The sequence below is a fragment of the Cygnus olor genome, chromosome Z (genome assembly GCF_009769625.2).
Source record: "Cygnus olor isolate bCygOlo1 chromosome Z, bCygOlo1.pri.v2, whole genome shotgun sequence".
Classification (NCBI taxonomy): domain Eukaryota; kingdom Metazoa; phylum Chordata; class Aves; order Anseriformes; family Anatidae; genus Cygnus; species Cygnus olor.
Window position 1 is genome coordinate 60606736 of NC_049198.1, and position 26383 is coordinate 60633118.

At 39.6% G+C, this 26383-nt stretch overlaps 1 protein-coding gene across 1 annotated transcript; it reads left to right on the forward strand.

The window, feature by feature from the left end:
- Nucleotides 1–5043: 5043 nt before the first annotated feature.
- ALDH7A1 (aldehyde dehydrogenase 7 family member A1) lies at nt 5044–21629 on the forward strand. The gene is made up of 18 exons (XM_040541394.1): nt 5044–5293; nt 5408–5461; nt 6309–6374; nt 8039–8119; nt 10353–10476; nt 11087–11219; nt 11803–11847; nt 12863–12940; nt 13566–13663; nt 14662–14703; nt 16125–16219; nt 17085–17169; nt 17487–17593; nt 18345–18461; nt 18902–18999; nt 19164–19237; nt 20188–20263; nt 21123–21629. The coding sequence occupies exons 1-18, from the start codon at nt 5123–5125 to the stop codon at nt 21175–21177; spliced, it is 1599 nt and encodes a 532-aa protein (XP_040397328.1). The 5' UTR covers nt 5044–5122; the 3' UTR covers nt 21178–21629.
- The last annotated feature ends 4754 nt before the right edge of the window (nt 21630–26383 follow it).

The following is a 26383-nucleotide window of genomic DNA, read 5'->3' on the forward strand; positions in this document are numbered from 1 at the left end:
AAGAAGTGTTTGGACAGCGCTCTCAGATGCATGGTCTGTTTTTTGGGTGGTACTATGTAGAGTCAGGAGTTGGACTCAATGATGTTTGTGGGTCCCTTCCAACTCAGGATGTTTTATAATTCTATGATTACTAACAGTTTATGCTTTTAAAATAAGCTATATATGTGTTTTTAATGCAGTTACAGACTGTATGAAAGCTGCTCAGCTGTAACATAAGGGTGCATTGATAGCGATAAAGCAGCAAAGCCCCAGGACTGAAGCACTAGACTAAAACCCAAATTCTAAATTCCCCCATTAGCTTGTGAAGTGACTTCTATGAACTTCCATTTCCACAGTGGTATAACATTTCCAATGATGGTTGTGTTATGAAGTGTTTTCTGCAGATGGAACAGGCTGTGTAAGAGGTAGGTGACCTTGTGCCATGAGTCCTTAAGCTGCATCCAAAGAAGCTTTAGTTTACTTGATTATTTGCGTAGTCCGAAGAGGACCTGTATATTAGCAGCTTTAAATCAGGAAAACTGTGTTTATTTTGGGACGTTGTTTACTTTATAAGGTACCTGTTACCTGTGAACCAGTTCAATTCCATGGTCATCATTGTACGTAGAGCATGGAAAAGACACATTACAGTGCAGAGGTTGTGGCTGAACAAGCTTCCTTTCTGGGCTTAGACCTCAGTGATCTGCTGTTCATTTCTTGTATTATATCATTATGATTGAAGACAGTGCTTGAAGGTTGTCAGTAAAAGACTGTTGCCTGTTGCACTATCGCTTGGAGCTAAATATGTGAAGTTTTGGGGGTTTAGTGTGCATGCTAAAGCCCAGATTGTATTGTTTGCATGACAAACTTTTTTTCGGTTTGTTTTTCAGTATCTCAAAGAATTTTGTCTTTATGGTCTATACTATGTGCTTATTGTTTATCATTCATGTGATTCATAAATAAAATTGCTTTCTGTGCAGAATAAATAGTAAACTTTAAAATATAACTGACAAAATACAAAAGTGAAAGTCACTGACTTGAAATATATCAGAAGAAAAACACTGTGGATCAGTTTTTCCCTTGTAGCTTTAGCTCAGCGCTTAGTAAACAAGAATTGCCATAAGTTCTTCCATTTCCTAATATATTACCACAAAGCAAAATACATAGTTCCTTCTGAGAAAGAACTGAGAAAACTGTCATGACCAAGTGGTCTGCAGTTTTGGGTGAGGCTGTGTCCTGTTGCAAATATGTGAAAGGGAGGAAAGATTCTGGTGTGTTTTTGGAAGCTTTACCCCTTTCCATTTTCATCCCCACTCTGTCTGAACTCCTTGTACCAGGTTGAAGCAGCTCTAGCTTCACATAAGTGTAAAAGCTCTGGTATCTCCTCATTTTAACATAGACACTCAACCTTCATTCTCATCTTATCCAAGCAGATAATGCTCCGCACGTAACACTCCTATGAAGTGGGAACAATCTTGTACCTGTTTCAACAGATGACAAAATGAAACAAAAAACAAGGAAGGGCTACATCTGAAAAACACTGTAGTGAATCCAGAACCCAAGAACATGTTTTCACAAAATCCCTAGTTTGACCTATGACTGAGGTAGTGCCTGCCAAACTGCCTCCCTTCCAGCCCTCTTCCACTACCAGGCTGCTTTCCTTCAGCCAGAGCCAAGTGCTTCTCTCAGTGTTCTCAGCTGATTCAACTCATGAATTGATCTGCAAATAAGGGAACTTTGATGGACAAGAGGAGGACACATTCTTACTGACTTTCCACAAGCATCCCTGAAATGGATCATTTCATATCCATTTGACAGCTTTGGCAGCAGTGATCGTTTTATCAACCCTAATTACATCCTTGCAGCAGAATAATGTTTCATGGCCACTTTTAAATGTCACATACTCCAAGTTAGGCCTTCACAAGTGGACAAAACACATCCAAATCAAGGGGGCTGCAAGTTGTGTTAGCATGATCACACTACAAATTCGGCTTATCATAGACAGGTAATTTTGTACTGAAATTCACTTTAAAGATTTTAAGTATCAAGCTTAATATGATCATGTAGAACAAGTAGAAAAATATATACTGTGATCAGAGAGAGCCTTTTTCTGTCTCATACAGCTCCCTGCTGCACAGTCTTTATATATCCTCTAAACACTCCTGCTATTATTCTTACTTTGCAGGTGTGGAACAGTAGGACATGGTGTGTCTGTGCTGTATTTCAGGTAATGGCCTGAATTGACACTTCTATTGCACTTGCAGCTTTTAGAGGCATACCTGGCTTTAGATGTGGATTTCAGCATGATTGGAAAAAAATCTCGGGACCTACATTAAACTTTCATGCAGGTCTAATCACATCTTCAGTACATCAGATAGTTCAAAAACAACATGACTCACACAGCTAGCATTACATATCTCTTCACTGGCCAATATGATACAGACAAGTTAGCTCTGTATCCCTCCTAGAAGGACTTTGGCACCGACTGTTACACTGACAGTTTGAACTGCTTGGACACCCTTTAGCAAGAAAGATGAACAGAGCCAAGAGAGGCACAGTGCCAGGGTTTCAATTTTCTTTCTTGCTTGACCAATAGCTACTTTACCAACAGTCACAGCTTGGGGAAACCACTTACTTATGGTGACAGAGAAAGCAGAGGAGCTAGAAACTGAAACCATGTTGCTTGAAACCTCAGCTACTGAGGCTAGATACTTAAGTCCCATTTTTATTTTATTTTATTTTTTTCTAGAATCCAATCCATGGCCTGGAGACATCTTGCAGCTAGGTTATTTTGAAATATCCGTTTAAGCACATGGTATGCCAAAAAAAAGGTGAAAGTCTGCAAAAGATTACAAAATGCATTGGAAATTTCCACCTCTCAGAGACCTTAGTACAAAACCAGTCCTCACTCAGCAAGGGCCCATGGCTCCCTTGTGGGCAGAGAGCCAGAGGCAACAGTGCAGCCAGCAGGACTGGGACCTACCGCTCAAAGTCATGGTGAATACCATATTGCAGGGGCAATGCAGGTCTGAGGTCAAGCCAGCCTGCTGTTCAGGACCAAGCCAGCAGTTAACAGTCAGACCCACAATGATAGGCTGAGGTCAGCAGCCTCCAGGTCAGAGTCTATCTCACCAAATCCATAGTGGGACCATGACTCCAGTATAGCTCAGACAGGAAGGTACCAAAGGCTGATTTAAATAAGTGCCTGCTCCCATGGTCGGCGTGTGGTAGTGAGGGCTGGAGGCCTCAGATGACACTGGTTATCAAGGCTTATTAATGCCTTTGGGACCCTGACTGTCGTGAGGTGGTGTGTTTACAATGTTGTTATTTAATACTAAAAGAAAGTTTGTGTCCTTGTAGTAGTCTCTCTCTCCAGTCTCTTTATTGTTGTCCCTTTGGGAGGCATCAAAGCCAGACTCTGTGAGGGTCATCTCTGGGAAGTTTCAGTTTCCACAAGGCTTCTTGCCAACTTCAAACACAAAGCTGAGGGCTGCTGTTCTGTTGGTGATTTATCGTGCTGGGTGAACAATATGCAAGGACAGTTATGGCCACAAAGGCCTCTCAATTAAAGGAATCAGGTACTCTTTCAAAAGCCTGTTCTTCCCTGAGGCACATGAGGCTGCTGAAGTTCCAGCTTCACCAGGTGCTTCATGCTGTTCAGGCAGTTGGAACCCGTTTCATCCATGTATTTGATCTATACTAAATCAACCTTTTGAGAAGAAGGTTTGCTCTATGTCTAACAGCCATCAGGAGACAGAACAGCTCAAGGGATGCTTTATACCTCTGGGTCGCTAGATCAAAACAAACTCACTCCAGGTCAGGTATGAAACTGAAACTTATCTGTCAGGTTTTGGTAGGCCACGTGAAAAGAGTGGATAGTGTTGTTGCAGCTCCAGGCAGAGCCTCTCAATAGGCTCTGCAGGCAAGACAATGAACAAACAGCTCTGGGGACTGATCTACTGTACCATTCGTAGGATAGTTTCTGGAGGTCAAGTTTTTAAAAGCACGATGTCAAGGCAGCCGAAGAGAGCAGGTACTGCTGTTCTCTTGGCTGTGCTCCTTCTCCGGACAGATGTAAGATTTCATCCTCCTACTGGAGAAGAGTTTTATCTTTCAGATATACCGATTTCCCTTTCAAGCTGCTTTGTTCAGGATTCTTTGTATATTTCCTCCAGAGGTGAATGGACTACTGACTGTTTGCAACAAGTTTTATAGTATCCAAATCCAGTTTCTGAGTGAAAATTTGATCTTTTATGCAGTGAAGACAATGACTTGTGTAATGGGTAAAGCCTTGTTTGTTCATTAAATATTGCTGATAGGGGGGTTTCAACGGTTGACTGCTTATATCCCCAATATCCTGTTGAAGGAAAAAAACAAGTATGGGAACTTCCTGTTAACAATTGCAGTAGAAACCAGCTCCAAAAAAAAAAAAAAAAAAAAAAGGGCACAATGGCATCCCCCCCCGCGTGGGAACACACATATCAGCAGCAAAGTCACGACCCCAACGCAGAGGAAGACGACGATCTTCATCCTCACGACCACCAGAGGACTGACGAAGACCCCCTAGCAACAAGCCTTGCAGTGTAAGAAGACACCAGGATGTGCCACTAAAAACCCGGAACCACAAGACTATAAATCGAGACTCTGGTGGGCTTAGGGGTGTGTGCCGTTGGCGGAGCAGGAGACTCCCCGGCCGCCCAGCGCTGTTTTATTTATCGCTGCTTGCTGAATTGCTCGAATAAATTAAAATTCGATCTACCCTACCCACGATGTGTTGGGAATGATTTCTACCAAAACTAATTTATAACAACATGTACTGATTTTGAACTGTGCCAGACTACTTTATAGTAGTGTATATTTGTTTACATCATCCAAATATGTTTTTCACTTGAAAACAACTGAATCAAACAGCTCCCAGAGGAGCCCCCGGGGCCGGGCTCGGTGCTCCAGCTCCCCGGGCAGGCCGTGGCGGGACGTGGGCAGGCCGGGGGCCGGCAGAGGGCGCGGGCGGTGCCGGGGGGTGCCGGGGGGCGCCGCCGGTCCCCGCCAATAGTCGTCGGGAGCCGGGGGGGGCGGCCCGGAGGCGGGGCGAGCCGGGGGGGGGGGGCCCGGAGGCGGGGCGGGCCGGGGCCCCAGTGCGGCGGCGATGCTCGGCCTGCGCCACGCTGCCGCCTCCCTGCCGCTGCTCCCGCTGCGGGCGGCGGCCGCCATGTCTACCCTGCTGGTGAGCCAGCCGCGGTACGGCTGGCTGCGGGAGCTGGGCCTGCAGGAGGAGAACCCGGGCGTCTACAACGGGCGCTGGGGAGGCAGCGGGCAGGTGCGGCGGCTTTCGGGGCCGGGGGGAGCGGGCGTGGAGGGAGGAAAAGGGGGGAGGCGGCGGTACCGTGCCCGCGGCCGTGCCGGTGACCGCCCGTCCTGCGCTCCGCTCTAGGTGGTGACGACCTACTGCCCCGCCAACAACGAGCCCATCGCCAGCGTCAGACAGGTAGGCCAGCCCCGCTACTGGCCGGCTGCGTGCTCGCAAACCTCCCCAGGGTCGTGATCTGGGTGGCGTGGGCTGAGGGGTTCGCCCCCAGCCTACCTGCCCGCTCGCCATGAACCGGCCCCTTCCTCTGCCGAGCTGCTGGCTGCTGGCCTTTTTGTGCTCCGTTGTCCTGCAAGCCGTGCTGGGAGGAGAGGGGGCTCTCCCCCGCTTCCATTCGCCTTGGAGGGAGTTGCGGGATGGGGGTGGGTTGCATCCTTCCAGTGGAGTTGTGTGGCCGTGAGAGGTGTAGTCTTAAGCTGGGGGGTGGAGAACAGAAGGTGTGAAAGAGCAGTGTGGCATTTGCATGGTAAACTTGTGAAAAATTGTGGTGTGAGAGTAGTGTGGTGGTGCTAACCTACTCTTTTACATAGGAGGGTTCCTTTAGCTCTTGATTTCTCGTGAGGCTGGAGGAATAGGGCAGTCCCCATGGTCTTCAATTAATATCTTTCATAGAAGTAGTATCTAAGACAAAATATGGTACATGAATGTATCATGAATGCCTTCATTATAACTACTATTTGTGGAGCATCCTTTGCCATCTGAAAGAAAATTTCAGCTTAAGATCTTTTTGTTAGGCAGTACATATTTTTATCTAGGTTGCTTTTCTTTAACAGCAACTTGAAACAGCTCAGCGTGCCATTTGGGAATCAAACTGTGACAGGATATAAATTTCCTGAGAAAGTGGTATTTTTTAGTGCAGCATTATCCACTAGAAATATCCAGTGCTTGAGTTGGGTGCTCAATCTTTTCTGTGCATTTTGGGGGGGATGTATCACTAACTTTTTCCTTGACATGCTTCTTCATGTAGGCTAGCTTGGAGGACTATGAAGAAACAGTAAAGAAGGCTAAAGAGGCATGGAAAGTCTGGGCTGATGTAAGTTAACAGAATTATCTTTAATAGTGTTTATCTTCTATAGTGTATCTCTGGCATTTAAAGACCATTAAGTTGGCCTGTTGGTTGGAGGTGTAAAAACATGTTCATGTTCTATATGTTGCATTGAAGCAAAAATCTGTAATGAGGACCAAGAAACAAAGACAGACAACTTGCATTCATTACATTAAGGTACAAAGATGAGGACATTGACTTTGCAAAATGTTTGTTCTGAAAAACCTGGCACCTTTACATAGGTTTGTGCCTGTAAGCCATCGCCAGCAGATCTGCTGAAGTTCAGAAACCATGTAAGCAAGCACATTATCACTTTGGGCATATTTAACTTCATGTTGCAGCATGCTTTCTCCTGCGAGAGTTTCGCAGAATATTTGGATATCTAACTCCTGGTGATAATCTTGCTTTCAAGGGGTAAGGAAGTCTAATAGTTTTGACTGTACTTTTTTGACCGCCAGTTGAATCTTGATATTTCACAAAAGAGCTATGTTATTCCAAAGCTTTAGTGTTATGTTGCTGTATCAGACAACAGCTAAGCTCTTTCTCCTTAGGAAGCTGTAGTTCTCAATGTCCCTGTACAAGCTATTTCCAGGCATCATCTGCTCTCTTGCTGGCCATACAAGGCTTGCTTCTACAGATACCTGGCATTTCTTTGATACAACTGAATTTTGTAAGGTATCAGGCATTCATTCTGTACTTGATCCAGCAAAGTAGGCTGCCTGACCTGAAGAGAACAAAGTTTAAGGCAAATTCAACAGCTGTCTCAGGATATGTTAAAACATGTTCTTTTGTTACAGTTTGTGAATATGTTAGTGAGTGGATGCCTGCTCATAATGTCTTTGGAGATAATCTGAAAGGTCTAACACAAAAAAGAATCAACAGGTCTAGTGCTTTAAAATCTCATCTCAAAGCTGTTTGTTTTTAGTTTGTGAATTTTGTTGGTTTTAATGAGCTCATCCAAAAGATTTTGCCTGTGAAGACGTATGCTTGCTTCATTTATGAATTCCTCTCTTCTCTTTCCAGCTACCTGCTCTTTAGCAGATTTTAATCCTGTAAATGTTGTTTTAAGAAAGTGGCTTATTATTGATCCCAGCTATTGATTATTATTTAACATACTGGTACCACATCTTAAAAATATATTAATATTTGGTATGTGGGTTTAATTTTTCTAGGATTGAAGCTTCTATCTGTCTCAGCATCTGCTAACAAAATAAGTGTCGATAGCCATTGTTATATTGAAAAGAAAGTTTGGAAATGTATTAAGTACACTGCAGAAGCTCAGAAACTTTTAAGAATGCTTTAAAAAAATACTTGTTTCTTGAGGTCCAGCTGATTCTTTTGGGGCCTTGTGAGTGGTGTAGCTGAACACAAGTATTAGAACTAAGAACTAGAAATCTGCCTGCTTCTGTCAGTATTCAATGGAATTGAAGTTTTGAACAGGCATAAATGTGTGCAGTGTTACTAGTCTCTGCAAGGTAGGAGTTTATTGTAAAGCAGATAAAAATGAATGCATAATTATGAGAAGAGGAAGAAGAATTACAGCAACCAGTGATCTCTTGCTACAGGGGTAGCAAATGAGCATAATGTATGCAGCAGAAGTCACAGATGTTCTATCTCAAATGCATTCTTATGTTTTCTTTTGTTTTGACTAGATCCCCGCACCGAAGCGTGGAGAAATAGTACGACAGATCGGTGATGCCCTGAGACAAAAAATCAAAGTTCTAGGAAGCTTGGTAAGGTGTTTTAAGAAGCAGCTTGACTTCAGAGGAGGGGAAAAAAAGGTCAAAACTGTTTTGCTCTTGTTTTAATGTACTACTCTGCAATACTAACCTTAATAACCGTTAAAGTGCTGTTGGTTCTGTTAACTTGCGTGAAGAACTTCAGATTTAAAAAAAAAAAAAGTATTATAGCATTCTGACATGCTACACTGAAAATGGTATTTCTTGTGGGGGAAACAAGTGTAATTTGTTCTGATCCTGTAAGCTGGCTAGGAAGAGTTACAACTGCTGCAATGCTGTTTTCCCACTTGGCCTGCCAGATAGAGCACCGTCATATACTCAAGATATCCTGAAAAAGGTCTTTCTCTAACACAGAGCTTTTAATCTTGAGCCCTTTTCTGGTGTTCTGCACGGTTTTGAGAATTGACATGTGGAGATATAAGGCTTCAGAAGGTGAGATGATCTTAATGAGATCTTCTTGCAGTGCTGTGTAGGATGTAAAGGTTGAAGGACCATTCCTTTAAAACACTCACTAGTTGCTAGGGAAGAAAAGGGGACAAGTGCGGAGCTTGCCACTTTCCTTTTACAAGGCTTGCCAGTATGTGCTGCTATTCAGAAACAGCTATCCTTGAATAACTCCACATGTAGTCAAGCCCGTACTGTTAACCTACAAAACTTTGCTCTGCTAGTTCCCTAGATGCTGGCTCCCTGTGATAGTTTCTGTGGTACAGACGCACATTTGTATTCAAAAACATTATAGCTCCCCAGTGTGTGGACAGACAGCAGTTTGTATGTTCCTCAGAGAAACCTTGTTGTGTGTTTGTAGTTTTCCTGAACAGATAATGAGCCCGTTCAGCTCTTCCAGGATGGGGGATGAAGCTTGGGGTGAAAGCTGTGTGGTAGGTGTTCAGGTATTCAGACTTCTCTTGGCTGTAGATTATGAAACTGGCATACGTAAAAGGGAGCAGTATGGCAACTCACCTTTACATATTCAATTGAAACTTTCCAGCCTACCCTCAGAATGTACTTGCCAATTGTTCAGATGTATTTCTAATACTTTCACAGGCTCACCAATTTGTTTCTTAGTAAATACATCTGGTGCCTCTCAATAGCAGTCCACAGGGTTTTTTCCTTCTGTCTTGAGGTGGCCAGACATCCTGTTTGCTGAGTATGATGCTCAGATTCTAAATGATTTGTGCCCAGTAAATAATGTGTTACATAAAATCTTGTGGTCTCTCCCTTCTCAAATGTCTCCCCTTTCTTTAGGATGAAGCAGAAATCAGATATGCAGTTTTCCTGTGAGCAGAGTAGCCTAGCAAGGCTTTGGAACCACAGGCATCATAGCAGTACCTAGAAATGTGCTTAGTCAGTTTTATTTTAATCTTTGCATGGAGGATAAAATCATTGAACCTGACTTCTTGCTTAACAGCTTTTTAAAAGCACAATCCTCAGCCTAAAGTGGTAGGTGATATTTGCATAAAGTTACCTGTAGACATCATAGCATCACTGCAAAATTAAGTAGTAGTAAATGGGTAACTTTCCAGTTCCTAGGTAAGTGAATTTCCTTACTTATGGAGGAAAATATCTTCAAATATCAACTTACTCTCATTGGCAAACAATATGTCTGCTGTGGATGCATACATGCTTTTAATAGAATAGAAGGCTGTGGCTTAGGACTGACTTCTGAAGAAAAGGGAAAAAAAAAACCTTGATACTAAACACCTCACCGGGGTCACTAAAAGACTAAAAATGAGCAGTTGTTTTCAGCAATGTTTGAAAATTGGATCTCTCAAACTCACTTTGAGATGTTATGAGTAGTTTTCTTAAGAAAAAATCTAAATGACTATTTTCTTCTGCTGGAGCAGAGAAGTCCCTCCTTTCTGATTTATTTCACACCTGATCCAGAGTGTATGCAAATGACCTGACAAAAATGTTCTTTGATCCAAAGCTATGATTCTCATTGCTGTTGGATACTTCTTTAAATATATTAATTTCTTCTGCTGATTAATCTCCTCTATTAATTTCCTCCTATTGTATGGGAATGTGACTCTTAATCTGGTCGTCTGTTGTGTTTTTTCTTTAAGCTGTGAATATCTTAGGAATAGGTGAATCTCTTCTAGTGAAAAAACCTGCATTGAATCTTACCTGGTGTACAGATAAACCTGATAATAGTAGGAGACAAAACGTATTGGAAATGAATATGAATAAAAAAAAAAAAAAAGAATTGTCTTGTACTTAATGTTTTCAGGTCTCATTGGAAATGGGAAAGATTTATGTCGAGGGTGTTGGGGAAGTACAGGAGTATGTTGATGTCTGTGATTATGCTGTTGGTTTGTCCCGAATGATTGGTGGACCTATTTTGCCTTCAGAAAGTAAGTATGTGTGCAATTTTCTTCTTTTTTTTTTTTTTTAATTTTTTTGTATTACTGAAGGGATGGGGTTGTAATATCCTAAATATATAGTGACATACCTCAACAAAATCTCTGTGCTGTGAGTTATTTATGGAGCATGTTGTCTAGGAACAAATGTGCTGTTAGGCAGTAACACCACTGCCAGAAGTATCTGTCCTATGGCTTGTATCAAGTGAGGCAAGAGATTTTTCCTCTGCTCTGTGAAGCATTAGATTCTCTTTGCCATCTCTGTAGTGAAGGTGCTAGAGGAAGGTATGTAAAAAGTTTGTCGGTGTACTTAGATCTAAGAGGCCTTTTGTCAGTTACTAATTAATAAGCAACCAGCATTCTGTTATACTGAAGAGTTAAAATAGTAACGTGGCAGCATGAACTTTTGCTAGTTTTTTTCACAGTCTAGTTAATCTTGTTCCAGTAAGCTGAACAATACAGCTTGTAATACAGCTATCCACAAGTTAACGCTCCGATGAACAGAGGAGTGCTGCAAAGTCCCTTGTTCACAGGGCTTTGTGATTTCCTTTCTGAAAAACATTCGGTGGTTGCAAATTGCGGTATGTTACGTCTTTGCCTTCAGGACCTGGCCATGCTCTTATAGAGCAGTGGAATCCTGTTGGCTTAGTGGGAATCATCACAGCCTTCAACTTCCCCGTTGCAGTTTATGGGTGGAACAGTGCAATTGCAATGATCTGTGGAAACGCTTGCCTATGGTAAGATACAGCTCTCCAATGTACTAACAGTATTTTAAAACTGCAGAGCTATTATCTCAGGCATGTGCTTGTTATCGAATGTCACTTGTATCTGTGTATTTGATTCCATTTTATGTAGGCTTAATTTATTTTTATTTTTAAGGTTCACTTGTAGTCAAAAAAAAATTCTTTGCTGATAACCTTGGTAACTTCTTTATGAAGTGTTGAGATCCAGACCTGCACAGGGCTCAGCCAGATGGCAAGTTAGTGAAGAAACAAGGTTTAGGTCTTGCAACACTGATACTGACAAAAAAAATATATATATATATATATTTTTTCAGAATTGATACAGCTCAAATTAAGAATTTAGATAAGTGACTTTACTTTCTTTCTCCACTCCAGCTTCGCTTCCATTTAACTGCTTCACTGTAATATCTGACCTAGCTCTTGTTCACGCTGGGCTTAGCAGAAGGTCTGAATGCTCAGCTGTGGACAGAAACACATTAGTTGTCTTAACATATATCTGATAACCAGTCTAAGTTTGCTGTATTTGACATACCATGAAACTGCATATTTAAATAATTATTTTTTTTCCCCCTTTCAGGAAAGGTGCTCCTACAACATCCCTCATTAGTGTTGCTGTTACAAAGTGAGTTCTGGTTTCTTTGCTTTCTGTCTAACTTTCTAAATAACATTTTTTTTTTTTTTGTCTGAGACAGTGCTCAGTGGTAAGAAACACTTTCCCCTTGTTACATAAAATGTAACAGTATACAGTATATATAGCATGTTACCTGTACCATTGCCAGTTTTTTCCTGGGACCAGTTCTGTGCTTCAGCTGAAAAAGGAAGCTCTGTGGCTTGCTTCTCTGTAAAAGATGAATTGCTCATGAAATTCACCTACCCATAATCACACACTCATGTTTCAGAATAGTCTATTTGGGAGTCTCAGCCCCACATCAGCACTATTTTTGTTTTTTGTTTGTTTTTTGGCAAATTCTGTCTGGCTGAGAAGACGTATCTCTGGATGTGTTCACACAGTCCTTATTATCCAAAACTACTAACATCACAACATACCTTTCCAGGGTTCAAAACTCATTTCTGATGAGAACTCTGAAATGTAATGTCATAGTGGTACTTACTCTAGGTTTATTGCTACGTTGTTTTACTGTATTAGCATTTTAAATACTTATCTATTGCAAGCTACAAATAAGATTTATTTTTATATGCTAAATATCAAAGGTTCCCTTTAAAATAACTAACTAGGATGTCTTGTAGCTTTAAAATGGGCCTCAGAACATGGCCGCAGGCTACCTATAAGTATTTTAAGTAACTTCATTAAGTTATATAAATGTTTCTTTCTAATAGTGAAAGACTATATGGCCAAAGTTTTTACACACTGATCTAATGTTTCTCTGTGCCAGTTGTGTGGATACATATGGAATATAATTTTGAGTCTTACTTCTGCCTGAGCAATGACTGTAACACCAAGGTCCTTGAATGGAGAAGTGTCTGTGTTTTTTAAAAACTTATTAACTGCAAGACTTTTTTTTTTTTTTTTTAAATCTGATTCTTCTTCATGTGCATGGTCAGATAGTTTTAATGGCTCATAACCTTTTATATGCACCTGTCAGAAATCTCTGAAATTTTTGCATCTTTGGTTCTAGGATAATTGCCAAAGTCTTAGAGGATAACAAAATACCTGGAGCAATTTGTTCTCTGGTCTGTGGTGGAGCAGACATTGGGTAGGTAACATTTCTTGTGTTTTGCGAATATGGATAGAGGCCAAAGAATATTATTTGGAGGGATTCCTGGTTTTAAAATTAATCCGATCTCCAGGAGTTGCCTGTACAGGCAAGTACAACATAAAATTCCACTAGTCATACACTTTTTTCACTTTCTAGCCCATTAGTCTTTCAGATCACTTGTAGAGGAGAATACTTCCCCATTTGCCATGCTCACGTAGGGACTGTGCACTTGCATATAAATGCAAAATGACTAAAAGTGTTCCATGTGATTATTACAATGTGGAAATTCCTAATACAAATACATACTTGAGAGTTTCAGGAGGATAGGTGAAAACAAAATATATGGTAACCATTAAAAATCATAGGTGTGCTTATCTTCTTAGGTAACACAGCAATGGGAACTGGTCTCACTGTGTAGCTTGGACTAAATTGCAAAGTTAATACAGGCAATAAACGTATGGTTTGGCGTGAAACGGAGGAGGGAAGCAGTTGTTCCTCTTTCCTGAATGAGAAGCTTGCCTGATGTCTGCTCAGTCACTTAATTATGTTTGGTGTACCTGAAAGGTGTGAGCGTCTTTTCTAGCTGTTTGCTCTTCGAATAAATGTATATCTTGTTGTGCAGGACAGCAATGGCAAGAGACGAGAGAATGGACCTGTTGTCCTTCACTGGCAGCACAAAAGTGGGCAAACAAGTAGCGCTTATGGTTCAGGAGAGATTTGGTGAGTGTCAGGGGTCTTTTCTTCTTTTGTTTCCGTGGTTGCAAAAGATAGGGCAGCCCCATAGTACTTTAAAATTACAACTTACTTCACTTACCTCCTTTGTTACCTTTTTTCAGCTTGATGAAAGTAGGATGAGGAAACGGCTCAGAACTAGCTACTACATCTTTCATTTAGTTCAGTCACAGTTCAGGATTTTTTTCCCAAGATGTTCACAGATCTATGGTCCTGCAGTTAATTTGGAGGTTTCTATAGCTGTATTGTATGGAGATTTATAAATGGACAGATGGGGCCTATGGTCTTTTGGCAACTCCATTCATGGAAAAATACCCCTTTGCCTTCTACTCCTTATAAATATGGAAGAAAAATTAGGACCTTTGAGGTACCAGATTTGTTTTAGATATTTGGAGATGCATAACTGTGAGTCCATGCACAGCTGCTGGATTCTAACTTTTTAGTTATAAACAGAAAGCATTGTGAACAGGACTTTCTTATTTTGCATATTTGAAGTTTGTTAGTGTCAAAAAAATTCAGAACATGTTGCAAAGGTTTACCCAGAAGTAGATTGTGATCCTTTCTCTCAGGTTCGAGATAAAACAGTTGCCAGAGAAATAAACAAGTCTGCTTAAGTGTTATTTTCTTCATTTATACATTTTGGTCTGAATAGTAACTATTCCTCTTCTTCATCTGCCTCGTACTATTTATCCTGCAGTTTGTTTTGCTTTCATCTTTTCCTTTCCAGTGCTATTTTTACCTATTTTTTTTTTAAAAACTTTTTTTTTTCTGCTCTAGCTGTTCTCCAGGTATCTTTCTTCACATTATGTGATAGATGTATATTTTTCTACAGTGTATTTTTCTACTTTAACTAATGCAATTAGTTGACTACACTGTCTATCCAGAAAAATACATGTAATGAAACGTAGCTTTAGTTAGAGATGATTTTGCTGAAATGCGCAATAAACACATGTGCAATTGATGTAATTTTTGTGTGTTTTTATTAGGCCGAAGTCTGCTGGAACTGGGAGGAAACAATGCCATTATTGGTAATATGCAACGTAGAAATTTAGTCCCATAGATGTTATTTGAAAGTTAGTATATAAATGTTCATAATAAATTGTTCTTTTTTTTTTTTTTTTTAAACACTAGGGGTTTAAAAAGTCCTTAGTGGAATGTGTTTGTATTGTTTCTTTTTCTCTTTCTGTCTTCTGTGTTGTTGAGGGGTAGTGCTTTAGGATAAAAATGAGAATTCAAATTAATGTTATTACTTTTGAATTGAAGAATGGAATAGGTGAAGCAGTAGGGGATGTAATGGGATGTGGACAACGCTGCTAATAAAATTTAGATCTACTCTGAATGTGACATTTTTAGCATTTTAGAATAGGTACATCTACGTATATATGTAGACATATATATGACACCTAAGATAGTATTTTACTTGAAAGTAAAGCATGTAGGTATTCATCTCAATAGCCTGTTTTACAGGTTTATGTAGTTAAGGGCATGTTCTGATTCCCAGATAAATATGACATAAGTTCTATAAAACTGAGCGATATGACAGAAAGAAAATATAAACAAACTAAATACCTAAGCTGCTATTCTAAGAAGGCTGTGTTACAGCCTTCTTTTTCACCTTTGCTGTGAATTGAACAAATGTTGTTGCCTATCTAGAATATTAAGCGCTTTTGAAAATCTGGTATAATCAGTGTCTTTTTTTTCTTGCCTGTGCTGTTTGGCACAGAGTAGCATAAACTTGCTTTGTATTTAGAGAAATGTTTCCTTTTTCATATAAAAGTCCTGCTTTTTCTGAAGTTGACTTTGAATGATTACATGAAAATTGCTTGCTTGGACTTTGTTCCAGATTTAATAATAGTTTTGGACACTTAGAGAATTCTGTGGGACTGGTTAAGCTGAATGATATTTTGGGGTCTTCTGAGGCTTATACATACAGGCTTTGATATAACATTCTCATGTCTTCTAGCCACATAAATTTGTTCAGCTCATTTGTATTTTACACTATTGTGTACCTGTGCCTTTCAGCTACTTTTTTTTTTTCATGCTATGAAGATATCCTTTACCATTGTTTTTTTTATGCAACTAGACTTCTTCTCATGAAGAAGTGGCAAGAAATTGCTTGTAATTTTTTGGATTAAAATGAAGCTGAGCTTCTTTGCAAACTTTATCGTGATAGGCTCTTTAGTTCAAACTCTGAGGTTCGAAGCTGTGTTTATGTCCAATTGCATGTGTCTAATTCCAGGTGCAATGGGAGTTTTGAGGTGTTTTTGCCTATCTTAGTGTACTATGCTAGTGCTGCTATTCCTAATGCTTCTTGAGCAGCCTATCAGAGTTCATTATATTCTGTTTAGTGTTTTTGATTTTGTAAGTTTAGAGAACCTTCAGCACATAAACACCAGTTTGCAACTTGTCTGTTTATTTTAGTAACATAGTGATGTTTTTAACTTTTAAGTGTTTGAAGATGCAGATCTGAACCTTGTCATCCCATCTGCTCTGTTTGCTGCTGTGGGAACAGCAGGTCAGAGGTGCACAACTGCCAGAAGACTGGTAAGTAACAGTGTATGAACTTGTTTGGGTAGTTCTGACTTTAAAATTAATTCCAAATTAGTTCAAAAAAAGCCTATCAATTACTAATATTGTGGAAAACAACAAACGGTATTTATTAGACATTTTTATTCTGACTAAAATCAATATGATAGGAAAATATGATGGCAGTTTGGCAGATGAATTATGGTTTGTCACTATAATTCTAGTTCCAGAGAGTTTTTTGCATTTATTTCTCACATGGTCCTAAAACTTTCAAAAATAAAACTCATCATAATTCCTGTATTTCTCTTCTGTTGCATTGCAAGAACTCATTTGTGTGTGCCTGCTTCAAATTATGGTTTGTGGAGTTTAAATTTCAGCAGTGCAAGGGTGCATGTGTTGCTTGCATGTTTTTTCCTTCTTTGATTTTTTTTTTACCAATCACTTTGAGCAAATTTAAATGTATCACATGTGTTTGTGTAATTTTTTTCCAGAATTGGGTTGATTCGGTAAATTTTTGTAAAGAAAGATGTGGTTTAACCTTGGGCAGATAGGAGGGGTGGTGATTCCTCAAATTACAACAATAAAAATCACTTGAGTATTTGTACTAAAATGCTTAGCTGAAGAGTTTACAAAATATGTGGTTATTATTGATCTGTAATGGGGTTAAGTTAAAATGTATTTTTTTTCTTTGATTCTTTTAAATCTTCATGATTTGCTTTCATGGTGATGCTGCTGCTCTCAGGCTTTGCTCTTGTGTTTAGTTTTAAATACGGTATTTGCTGAATATGAGCAATAATACTTTTGCACTTCCTTCATCATTACATCAGGCTTAGTGGCATAGCCTTCATTGTCTTTCAGCCTTCTTACCGTGTTTTGTTTTTAGTTTCTCCATGAAAGCATCCATGATGTGGTCGTGGAAAAGCTTGCGAAGGCCTATGCCCAGGTCCGCATTGGTGATCCATTGGATTGTAAGTAGCTGTTTCCAACTCATGGCTTTAGGAGACACATTTCTGATGCATTTTTTCATTTAAATTCCAAGGTGATTATAGGTCAAAGATACCTAATTTTAGCAGTTTACCAGGGAATGGATATACCTAGTTTTATTTGGAATACGAACCCTGAAAGGAAGATGGAGAATCCAGCTACTACTGTTACTGTTCATCTTGGACAGGTTAAATAGTTACTCTCAAAATGTTGTGATAAAGGATGTTATAAAAAGTTGTCCTGAAAGAATTTTGTGTGTCTGTGGTGTTTTGTTTTTTTTTTCTTTTTTTTTTTTTTTTAGCTGACACTCTGTATGGGCCTCTTCATACCAAAGAAGCAGTGAAAATGTTTCTTGATGCAGTAGAACAAGCAAAACAACAAGGTGGCTCTGTGGTCTGTGGTGGAAAGGTGACTTACTTTTATTTTCCCTGTTACAGTTAGTTTTCTAGGAAAAAAATACAGAAACATGGTAGCTTAGGCCAAGATTGCATTTCGGTTTGTCATGTCATCCATTACAGAATGTTATGTTAATCAGTCAAAGAATGTCCGAATTGCAATCCTGTGCTTAGGGTAAAGATAGCTCTACTTAGAACTTCTCCAAGAAATGGCAATGAGCCTTTGTCCATTCCTTGCTTTACTCTTCAGTCATGTAATGAAAATACAAACAGCAATGTAAATAGTGCCTAACAAACACACAACAAAGAAAAACTACTGTTCTGTGCCTGGATTCACAATATCAAACTTCAAGAAATGTTAGAGATTCAAAAAGTCACTTCCTCATCTTCATCATATGTGATGTTTAATTCTCCTGGATGTAATGATCTGAGAAATCTTGTTTTTACAGGCATCTTTATTCCCAGTGCCTTAAATTCTCATCAGCTTACAAGTAGGAGAAAGGAACTTTTTTTTTTTTTGTCAGCTGGTAGACTTTGAGATTTGGTTACCTGTTTAGTAGACTAAGTAATGCCTCTATATATTAAACATGTAAACAAGAGTAAAATTCAAGTTATCTGCTCAGATGATCTGACCTTCGATTTCTGATTGATAGGTACAGCTGTAGTAACCAAACTATGAATGATTCCCTTCCTGCAATGGTACTAAGCAGGATACTGGTTTGGCTGAAGTTAGTCAGTTTTTTCTTCTTTTATATATTTTAAAGGTTATAAATCGCCCTGGAAACTACGTTGAACCAACCATTGTGACTGGCCTTCCACATAATGCACCCATTGTGCACACTGAGACATTTGCTCCCATACTGTATATGCTGAAATTTAAGGTAAAATAGCAATGTGAAAATAGTCTGGTGTCAGGGATTTCAGCAGAGCAATTTCTGATATGTGTCATGTTCATGCAACTGTGCTGACAGTTCAAGAAGCACTAACCATAGTTCTGTACTGTGGGACATGGACTGTAATAGCTTACCTCACTGTGTAGCTACATTTATATGTTTTCTGTGAAGAACGCTGCTGTTAAGATGAGAGTCTGTACAGGAGTAGATCTTTGTTGCTCATGTCTGCCTGCTCTAGAGTAGGTTATGTTTTTCTGTGCAGTCAGGGGGAATATTCTCTCTCTGACTTCCTGCATGTGTATTTGCCAAGTGGTACTCAGTGTATGTGCATTCTGGTTGTAGCATATCGGAGTTTTCCTGACAGAACTTCTTTTTAACTGCTTTGCTTTTAAAAGGTGTGGTTTAACTACTGACATGCTTCTTTCTAGGAGGAAGAGGAGGTTTTTGCCTGGAATAATGAAGTAAAACAAGGTCTCTCCAGCAGCATCTTTACCAAGGATTTGGGAAGGATTTTCCGATGGCTTGGGTATAATTAAAATTATTTTTCTACATTCTTAAGATATAAGATTGCTGTATTTTGTGTCTTCTCATATCTATACATACTGCTAGTTGAACATTTTACAGCCCTCATTTTAGGGAAGGAGCCTTTCCTGATCCTGAGCAGTAACTGTGTCCTATCTCTTTTCATAGACCAAAGGGATCTGACTGTGGCATTGTGAATGTCAATATCCCAACCAGTGGGGCAGAGATTGGTGGTGCTTTTGGTATGTTACTTGCACTGTATATTTTTTTTTTTCCTTTAAACAATGAAATTCTCTGGTACCATTTCTGCAGAGTTGGTATTATTCTTAAGGTTTCTTTTTTTAATGCTGAGTGGATTTTTTAACTAATGACTGCATTAGCTTTTCATGCAAAGAAGAGCTTCAAGTGGAAATAAGAATAAAGCATCATTACTGTGAAGTTAGTGTATCTTAGATCTCATCTTATTTTTCGAGACTTTAATCAGTCCATTTAAATGACTAAATCTGAAGAAATGAATGAAGTTAATTTTGAATTACACTGCTCTAGCAGAAAACAGAAAAATGACTAGAGGTAGTTGGGTTTCATCTTTTAAAAATATATGGAATACTTAAAAATCAAAGACTGATATCGCTTTGGTTCCTCCATCAAGGTAATGTAACTCAGAATTATGTTCTGAACTTGTTTAGAAATATGTCTGAGTGGAAAGCTGTTTAAAATGAAATTTTAGTTAAAGCAGTCTTGAACATGTTTGTTGTATATGTTTGCATGTGTTTACAAAAACTACAGCATAAAGTACTTTTGTGAGAGTCTCACAAGATTTTTGCCCTTTTTATATCCAAAAGAAAATGGGATAGGAAAGAAGAAATATTTATCTGATCATTTAAACAGTATAAGAACTAGCACATTCTTGTACAGTTGTCTTATGTTAAAATATGTTTAAAACAGCATTCTCTGGTGCCAGCATGGTGAGGCTTTCAACTTTGGACAGATGGTTTTTGGACTGAGAACAGGGAGAGAGCTAGCTGTGGGAGCTGTACGTAGTGGTGTTCTGGTAATTATTTCAGGTTTAGAACAAGGGAGAGGGAATAGTTTACCCCAAGAGTTTTTACAAATGTCTCACCTCCTGGAGTTAGTCCAGATTTCCATGCTCCAGAAAATTTTCCCATTTTCATTTATAACCTTTCTCCTACAGGTGGTGAAAAGCACACCGGTGGAGGAAGAGAATCTGGAAGTGATTCATGGAAACTTTATATGAGACGATCAACATGGTAAGACAGATATTTTTAATTCCATATAAATGTAAATTACAGATAGAATTGCTAAAGTCCAAAACATGTAAATCTGTGACTACAGGAGGTTATTACACTAAATGTGAGATAAACATGTAAAAGTGTAGTTTTTCTTTTTCATCAGATAAGAATTTACATCTGTGTTCCTAATAGAAGATGATTTCTTTAAAGACCTACCTTTCACTACCTCACTGTTCCTCAAAAGGAAAACCTCTTTTTACAGAACAGGGCAGTTTGTAAGAGCTGGAAAAAGAGTTCATTCTTTAAGCATGGTTTATTTGTTTCATAATTTATTTATTTTTTGTTTCCCCTCTTGCCTGATCTTAAACCAAGCTAAAAATTAGATTACTGAAAATTTTCGGGAAATATTTGAAGTGGCACCCACAGAGAGGGGGCCATTATTGCCAATGAGTGCGTAATTTATTTAAGTGTTGGGTATCTTTCAATGAGTCTGATGATGGTTAGCCTCTAGCAGTTATCTTTCCCATTCCCTCCCCGGCATTTTCCTTTGCTAACTTGGTTACCATGTGAAGACACATGAATGTGAGAAGTCACACCTTGATTTTCCTATATGGACATTTTGTTCTTAAGAGATGAAATAAGGGATTATACTTTGATCTACCAAGGAAGAGAGCACAGGGAATGTGGTCTTTCCCTGTACATGGTTACTATTCTGAAAACTGAACTAAAGACAGCTCATGTCTTTGAACAGACAAACCACTCCCAGAAGTCTTTCGTATCCATGTAACAGTGGTCAGAAGCAATGTACTTGGGAAGTGGGCTGCATAATCTGTCTCAGTGATCAAGCCTGGTCTCTAAATACTTGTTTCTCTTCCAGTACAATCAACTACAGCAAGGATTTACCTTTGGCTCAAGGAATCAAGTTTCAGTAACAACGTTATGAATGGTCATGCCATGAACTAACATTTCAGAACCATGCACCTTCTAAACCCCATGGCGAAGAAAATTAATTACCTAAAACTTGGCTGCATCAATGGTAATTCTGTCAGAAATCAGATACTTTAAAATTGCTTAACTTTTAATGTATGAAATTGCTACTTCTATCTTCAACTGAGAAATCCATGGTCTTTGGGAAGAAGGGAAGGTGACTGAAATTAACAAACTTGGACTGAGGTGGCCTGGATAGTCTTCTGTTGCTTTATCACTGTACTTCAATATCATCACTGTCTGTATCTCTTGCCTCCTTACACTTTGCTAGTTATTTCCATCTAGTGGGTCTATGCTTCAAACTACATGTTGAGTTTCCTACGGTTACCTGGTGCTATGGGGGGTGAGCAGTGCAGGGCTATTTTTCAATGCATAAATAAACGTACATTTTATGAAATTCCTTGGGCTTGTAGGCTTTTTTTCCTCACTGTTTTGGAGCAGGATGAGCAGTCTGTCCATTTCCTCTCGCTGGGCTGACGGCTGGGAGGGATGTCATTCGTCTAAATGAACCACTTTAGTTTTCCACATCTTCTTTGGAAAGGAGACTTTTGCTCCATGTGTTGGGAGATAATGGGAAAGATCAAGGGATAGTGCAGGCTTGCATAACAATCTCTTAGGCTAGAAGGATCGAGAGCTGATTGAGGTTACCATGGGCCTTTTGACATCCTTCAACCAAATGAGCTGAAGAACCAGATGCGCAGCCAGGAGGGAATACTTTTCTAGCAGGGATTTGCTGTGGAAAGGCAAGTTGTTTATGTGCAGTTTCAAATTAGGTGGCACTTTCTCATGGAGACTGAAGACTACAGACACTGCGAAGTCATTTGGGAGTCTTGCTTAGAATGCAAGACAAGAAAAGGCACAGTGCTCTTATGCTGATTCTTTTCACTGAGTAACTTCAGAGATTTTTTTTTATGCATTACTTTTGGTAAAAATTTCTTTCCACTAGGTCTTGCATACATACCATGTTTCCACAATCTCTGAACATGGCTGAACCATTCATTTTGAGCTCAGATTATAGGACTCAGATCTAGCTTTATTTTGATTCTAAGATTTGACATACAGCTATGTTGTCCAAACTCTGTTAGAGGTCCAGCATACTGCAACACTAGCTGGTCTTTCATCATAAATTCTAGTTTTAAAACAGTGTTTCAAATTTGCATCTGTATTATAGAAAGTATTTTGAGTGGCACTTCCTAAAGAGCAAACAGTAGGCAGTTAAGTTTTTTGTACTGGAGATCATGAGTCTTACATTCAGATGAACTCTCCTGAAGTTCTTTGTGCTTGGCCATTTAACTAGGAAACAGATTTCTTGAAAGAAATTTGCACATAGAAAGATATTTGCACATAGGAAGAACTGAAATTCCTGAAGCAGACAAATAAATCATTAGCAGGTAGACCACAAAGAAACAATCTAATTTCCATTTTTTTTTCTTTTCTGAAAATAGCACCAGTTATAGAAGTTCTATTCTTTAACACCATTGTGTGTCATGGAGTGTCTTTGTGAAACGGTCTTAACAATGAAAAATAAGCAAAACTTTTCTTTTTCCCATTTTTACTGCTTATTAATAGTTTTTGGGTAACCTCATTATGTCACATCTGTTTTTCTAGAACATAAAAGGCATCTTTACTTTTTTGGATAAAATGATTTCACAAATTCAGTGGTTTCTGTGTGCAGGAATAAAGTTAGCTCTGCAATCTGACTTTAAATACATGAACTCAGGCCATGGTGGAATAGAACAAAAACGGATGATGACAAATATGAATGGAAAAAACATACATGAATGTTGTTATGAGGGTGACTGAGCTTTACAGCAAATCTGCTAAGTTATTTTTTGAAGTTTAATTTGAAATGTTGATATCTAACAATCCCTTCTTCAACACAAACTTGAGTAGTCTTGCAGAGGACTCTCAGCTTCAAATGCTTTTGTAACTACCTCTGTGAATAGGCATATCAGATGCACTTTGATTACAATTTGATCCTGACTTTTGCTGAGTGTATAAGATAGTATTGCAAAGGCAATGTTACCTGCATTGTCATTTGATTTCTAGTATGGCATTGCAACTGATAATCATCACATTTCATCTGTTTTCCAGACAACTCTGGATTCCTTAAATGATATTTCCAATCTTGCTTCTCTCCACCCCTTTATTTAGTCACCTGTTCTTGAAGAATGTTACCTGAATTGACTAGCTGTCTTCCAGTGAAGGAGGTCTAGGGAAACTGCCTTAAAGACAGGCTCCAGTTGCAGAGAGTAATAGGTTTGGGAAGGGATTTAGATGCTTATGAACTGTCATGATTATGACGAAGTAATAAAGTCAAGTAAGCTTACAGATAATGTAAACACCCTGTTTCTGAATTTTTGCTTTAGTTAGGAAAGTCCATTCAGGAGATTGTAAGCTGCGTTATCTGTCATTGGCTTATCTCACTGAAGAAAAACATTTTGAGTGTTCATAAATACATTTTGGAGCTTCTGGTATGTGCAGCTTAGTGGAACTTGCAGTTACAATACAAATTCTATCAGCAGCTTCCACTGTTGCATAAACTTAATTACCCCTGACTGTGTAACACCAGTGAATAACAAGTGTTAAATGACACATGATCAATAATTCATTTATTAGCACAGTATTGCTTACTGTGAAATGACCTTGATGGGAACAGTCTTGCAAGTAACTTACTTTCTTTTGGCCATGTTAATTTTAACCAAAGTAAAATGCTAATTCTGCTATTTTCATTTTTACTTATGAACAAACACAGCAGTTAATTTTTTAATGAATGATGAAAAATCAAAACTGCAGGCTGTGAACTGCTGCTACTCTTCCATTTTACTGCATCCTATCACAGTTTCTAATAGCACAGAAAATAGCAGGCTGTTGGTACTGGAGCTGTTTTCAGGAGCTAGGTAATACTACTTGTCAATAGCAGGATTCAACTTGGATTTTTGCAAATAGCAGCCCTGCAGTGCTATATTTAAAACAAATGGGAAGGTGCTCATTGTTGTCTTTCAGTATTTTCAGTTTTCTGCTAGACAAGGAAATCTTCCATCCAGGGCAGACAGGCAGTGGAGCAGCATTTGTTTTATTATGCAAGACGCTGGATCCTTGTTTCACTCAGCAACATCTGCTAGTAATGAAAAACAAAATGAGTTAGTGCAATTATTTCAGGGGTCTCTTGGCACAAAATGGATGACACAAGCTTAAACCTGCAGAAACCCTAACAACAGAATTGCATTACTCATATTCTCAGTGGTCACTTTTATTCCTCTTGCAGGGCCAAGGAAAATCAAACTGAACTTCAGGTATGAGGCAGCAGAAAGAAACACATTACTCCAGCATCCTGTGAGGATGGTTATAAACCAACTTCCCCCGCAGGGCTAGTGCAGCATTGCAGAACTATTCTCCAAACCTTATTCCGTGTAACTCACACTTCGCTGTCTCTTTATGGCAACATCCATATCATGTGCACCAAACTTCTGACCCAAGAATTCCCCTGCTAAATCCAGAGAACAACCGAGGCCACTGTTTTGGATAGCCCTAATAGCCCCAGTTGCCTAAATTGGTTTCTATGCCACCTCTTCTCTGTGCTACGGATCTTTACTCTTGCGTTAGCACCACGAAGCCTAATTGCATCTGGGGTCCTGTGTCCAGTTTGGTCTCCCCAGAGCAGGACAGCCATTGACTCCATGGAACAGGATGCAACAGAGATGGACAATCTACTGTAATACAGCACATCTGAAATGGAGAGAAAGGCTTTTGTTCACCCTGGAGACTAGAAGGGAAAGGGGAGCTCTTGTGGATGTCCTCAGCTCCTTTGGGGTGGGGGAACAGAAAGGATGGATCCAGGCTCTTCGGAGGTACACAGGAACAGCACCAAAGGCACTAGAGATCAAAGAAGTCTAAAGTTCAAAGTTCTTTCCGAGGAGAATACGTAGCCTAGGAAGAGAGACCCCCCCTGGGGGTCCTCACCTTGGAGGAGAGATACGGGCAAGAGAAGATTATTTGTTGCAAGACTGCTTCTCACTGAAGCTGTAGCATTGATGACAATCACCCTGGTCTCAGGTCTACCAAAGATATGTCTGTTAGTCATTCATTGTAAAACTAGGCTCTACAGATTTACCCTGATCTCAGAAGTTAGGAAGAGACTCTTAATGTGTTCTATTCAATCCAGTTGGCAGCCAGTCATCACTGGTGTTCCCCAAAGCTCAGTCTTGGGTCCACTTTCTTTTAAAGTTTTTGTCAATGATCTGAATAAGGGGATGCACCCTCTATGAGTTTGCAGATGATATCAAATGAGGCAGCAATGTCAATCTGCTTGAGGATAGGAAGGCTTTGCAGAGGTATCCGGATGGGCTAGATCAATGAGCCGAGTCCAATCACATGGCATTCAACAAGGGTAAGTGCCAGGTCCTGGACCTGGGTCATAACAACCCCATGCAGCTGTATACGCCTGGGGAAGAGTGGCTGGAGAGCTGCCCAGCAGAAAAGGACCTAGGTGTGCTGGTTGACAGCTGGCTGAACAGTAAGCCCAGGTGGCCAAGAAGGCCTAGGGCATCCTGGCCTGCATCAGAAATAGTGTGGCCAGCAGGAGCAGGGAGGTGACTGTCCCCTTCTATGCAGTCCTGGTGAGACCTCAAATACAAGGAAAGGAAGTTGTAGTGAGGAGGGTGCTCTCTTTTCTCAGGTGACAAGTGATAGGATGTGAGACAATGTCCTGTAGCTGTGCCAGGGGAAGTTTATATTGGATATCAGGAAGAATTTCTTCATGGAGAGTGTGGTTAAGCATTGGAAGGGGCTGCCCAGGAAAGTGGTGGAGTCCTCATCCCTGGAGGTATTTAAGACGTGTGTGAATGAAGCACTAAGGGACATTATTTAGTGATGGGACTCCATAGGTCAGGTTGATGGTTGGACTTAATGACCTTGAAGGTCTTTTCCAACCTAGAGGATTCTGCGATGCTATAATTTTAACAGAACAACGTATTTATATTATGTCATACTGTTTTCTCATGGTACTTCCATCATTCAAGTCTGTGTTGTTACTGAGATGTTCAAAGCCACATGGTTACCAGAACTCTTAATTTGTAGCTGCTGCCGATGTTATTGTATGAGATATTAAACATTATAGGGGTGGTTCTCAAACAGTTACCCTGTAACTAA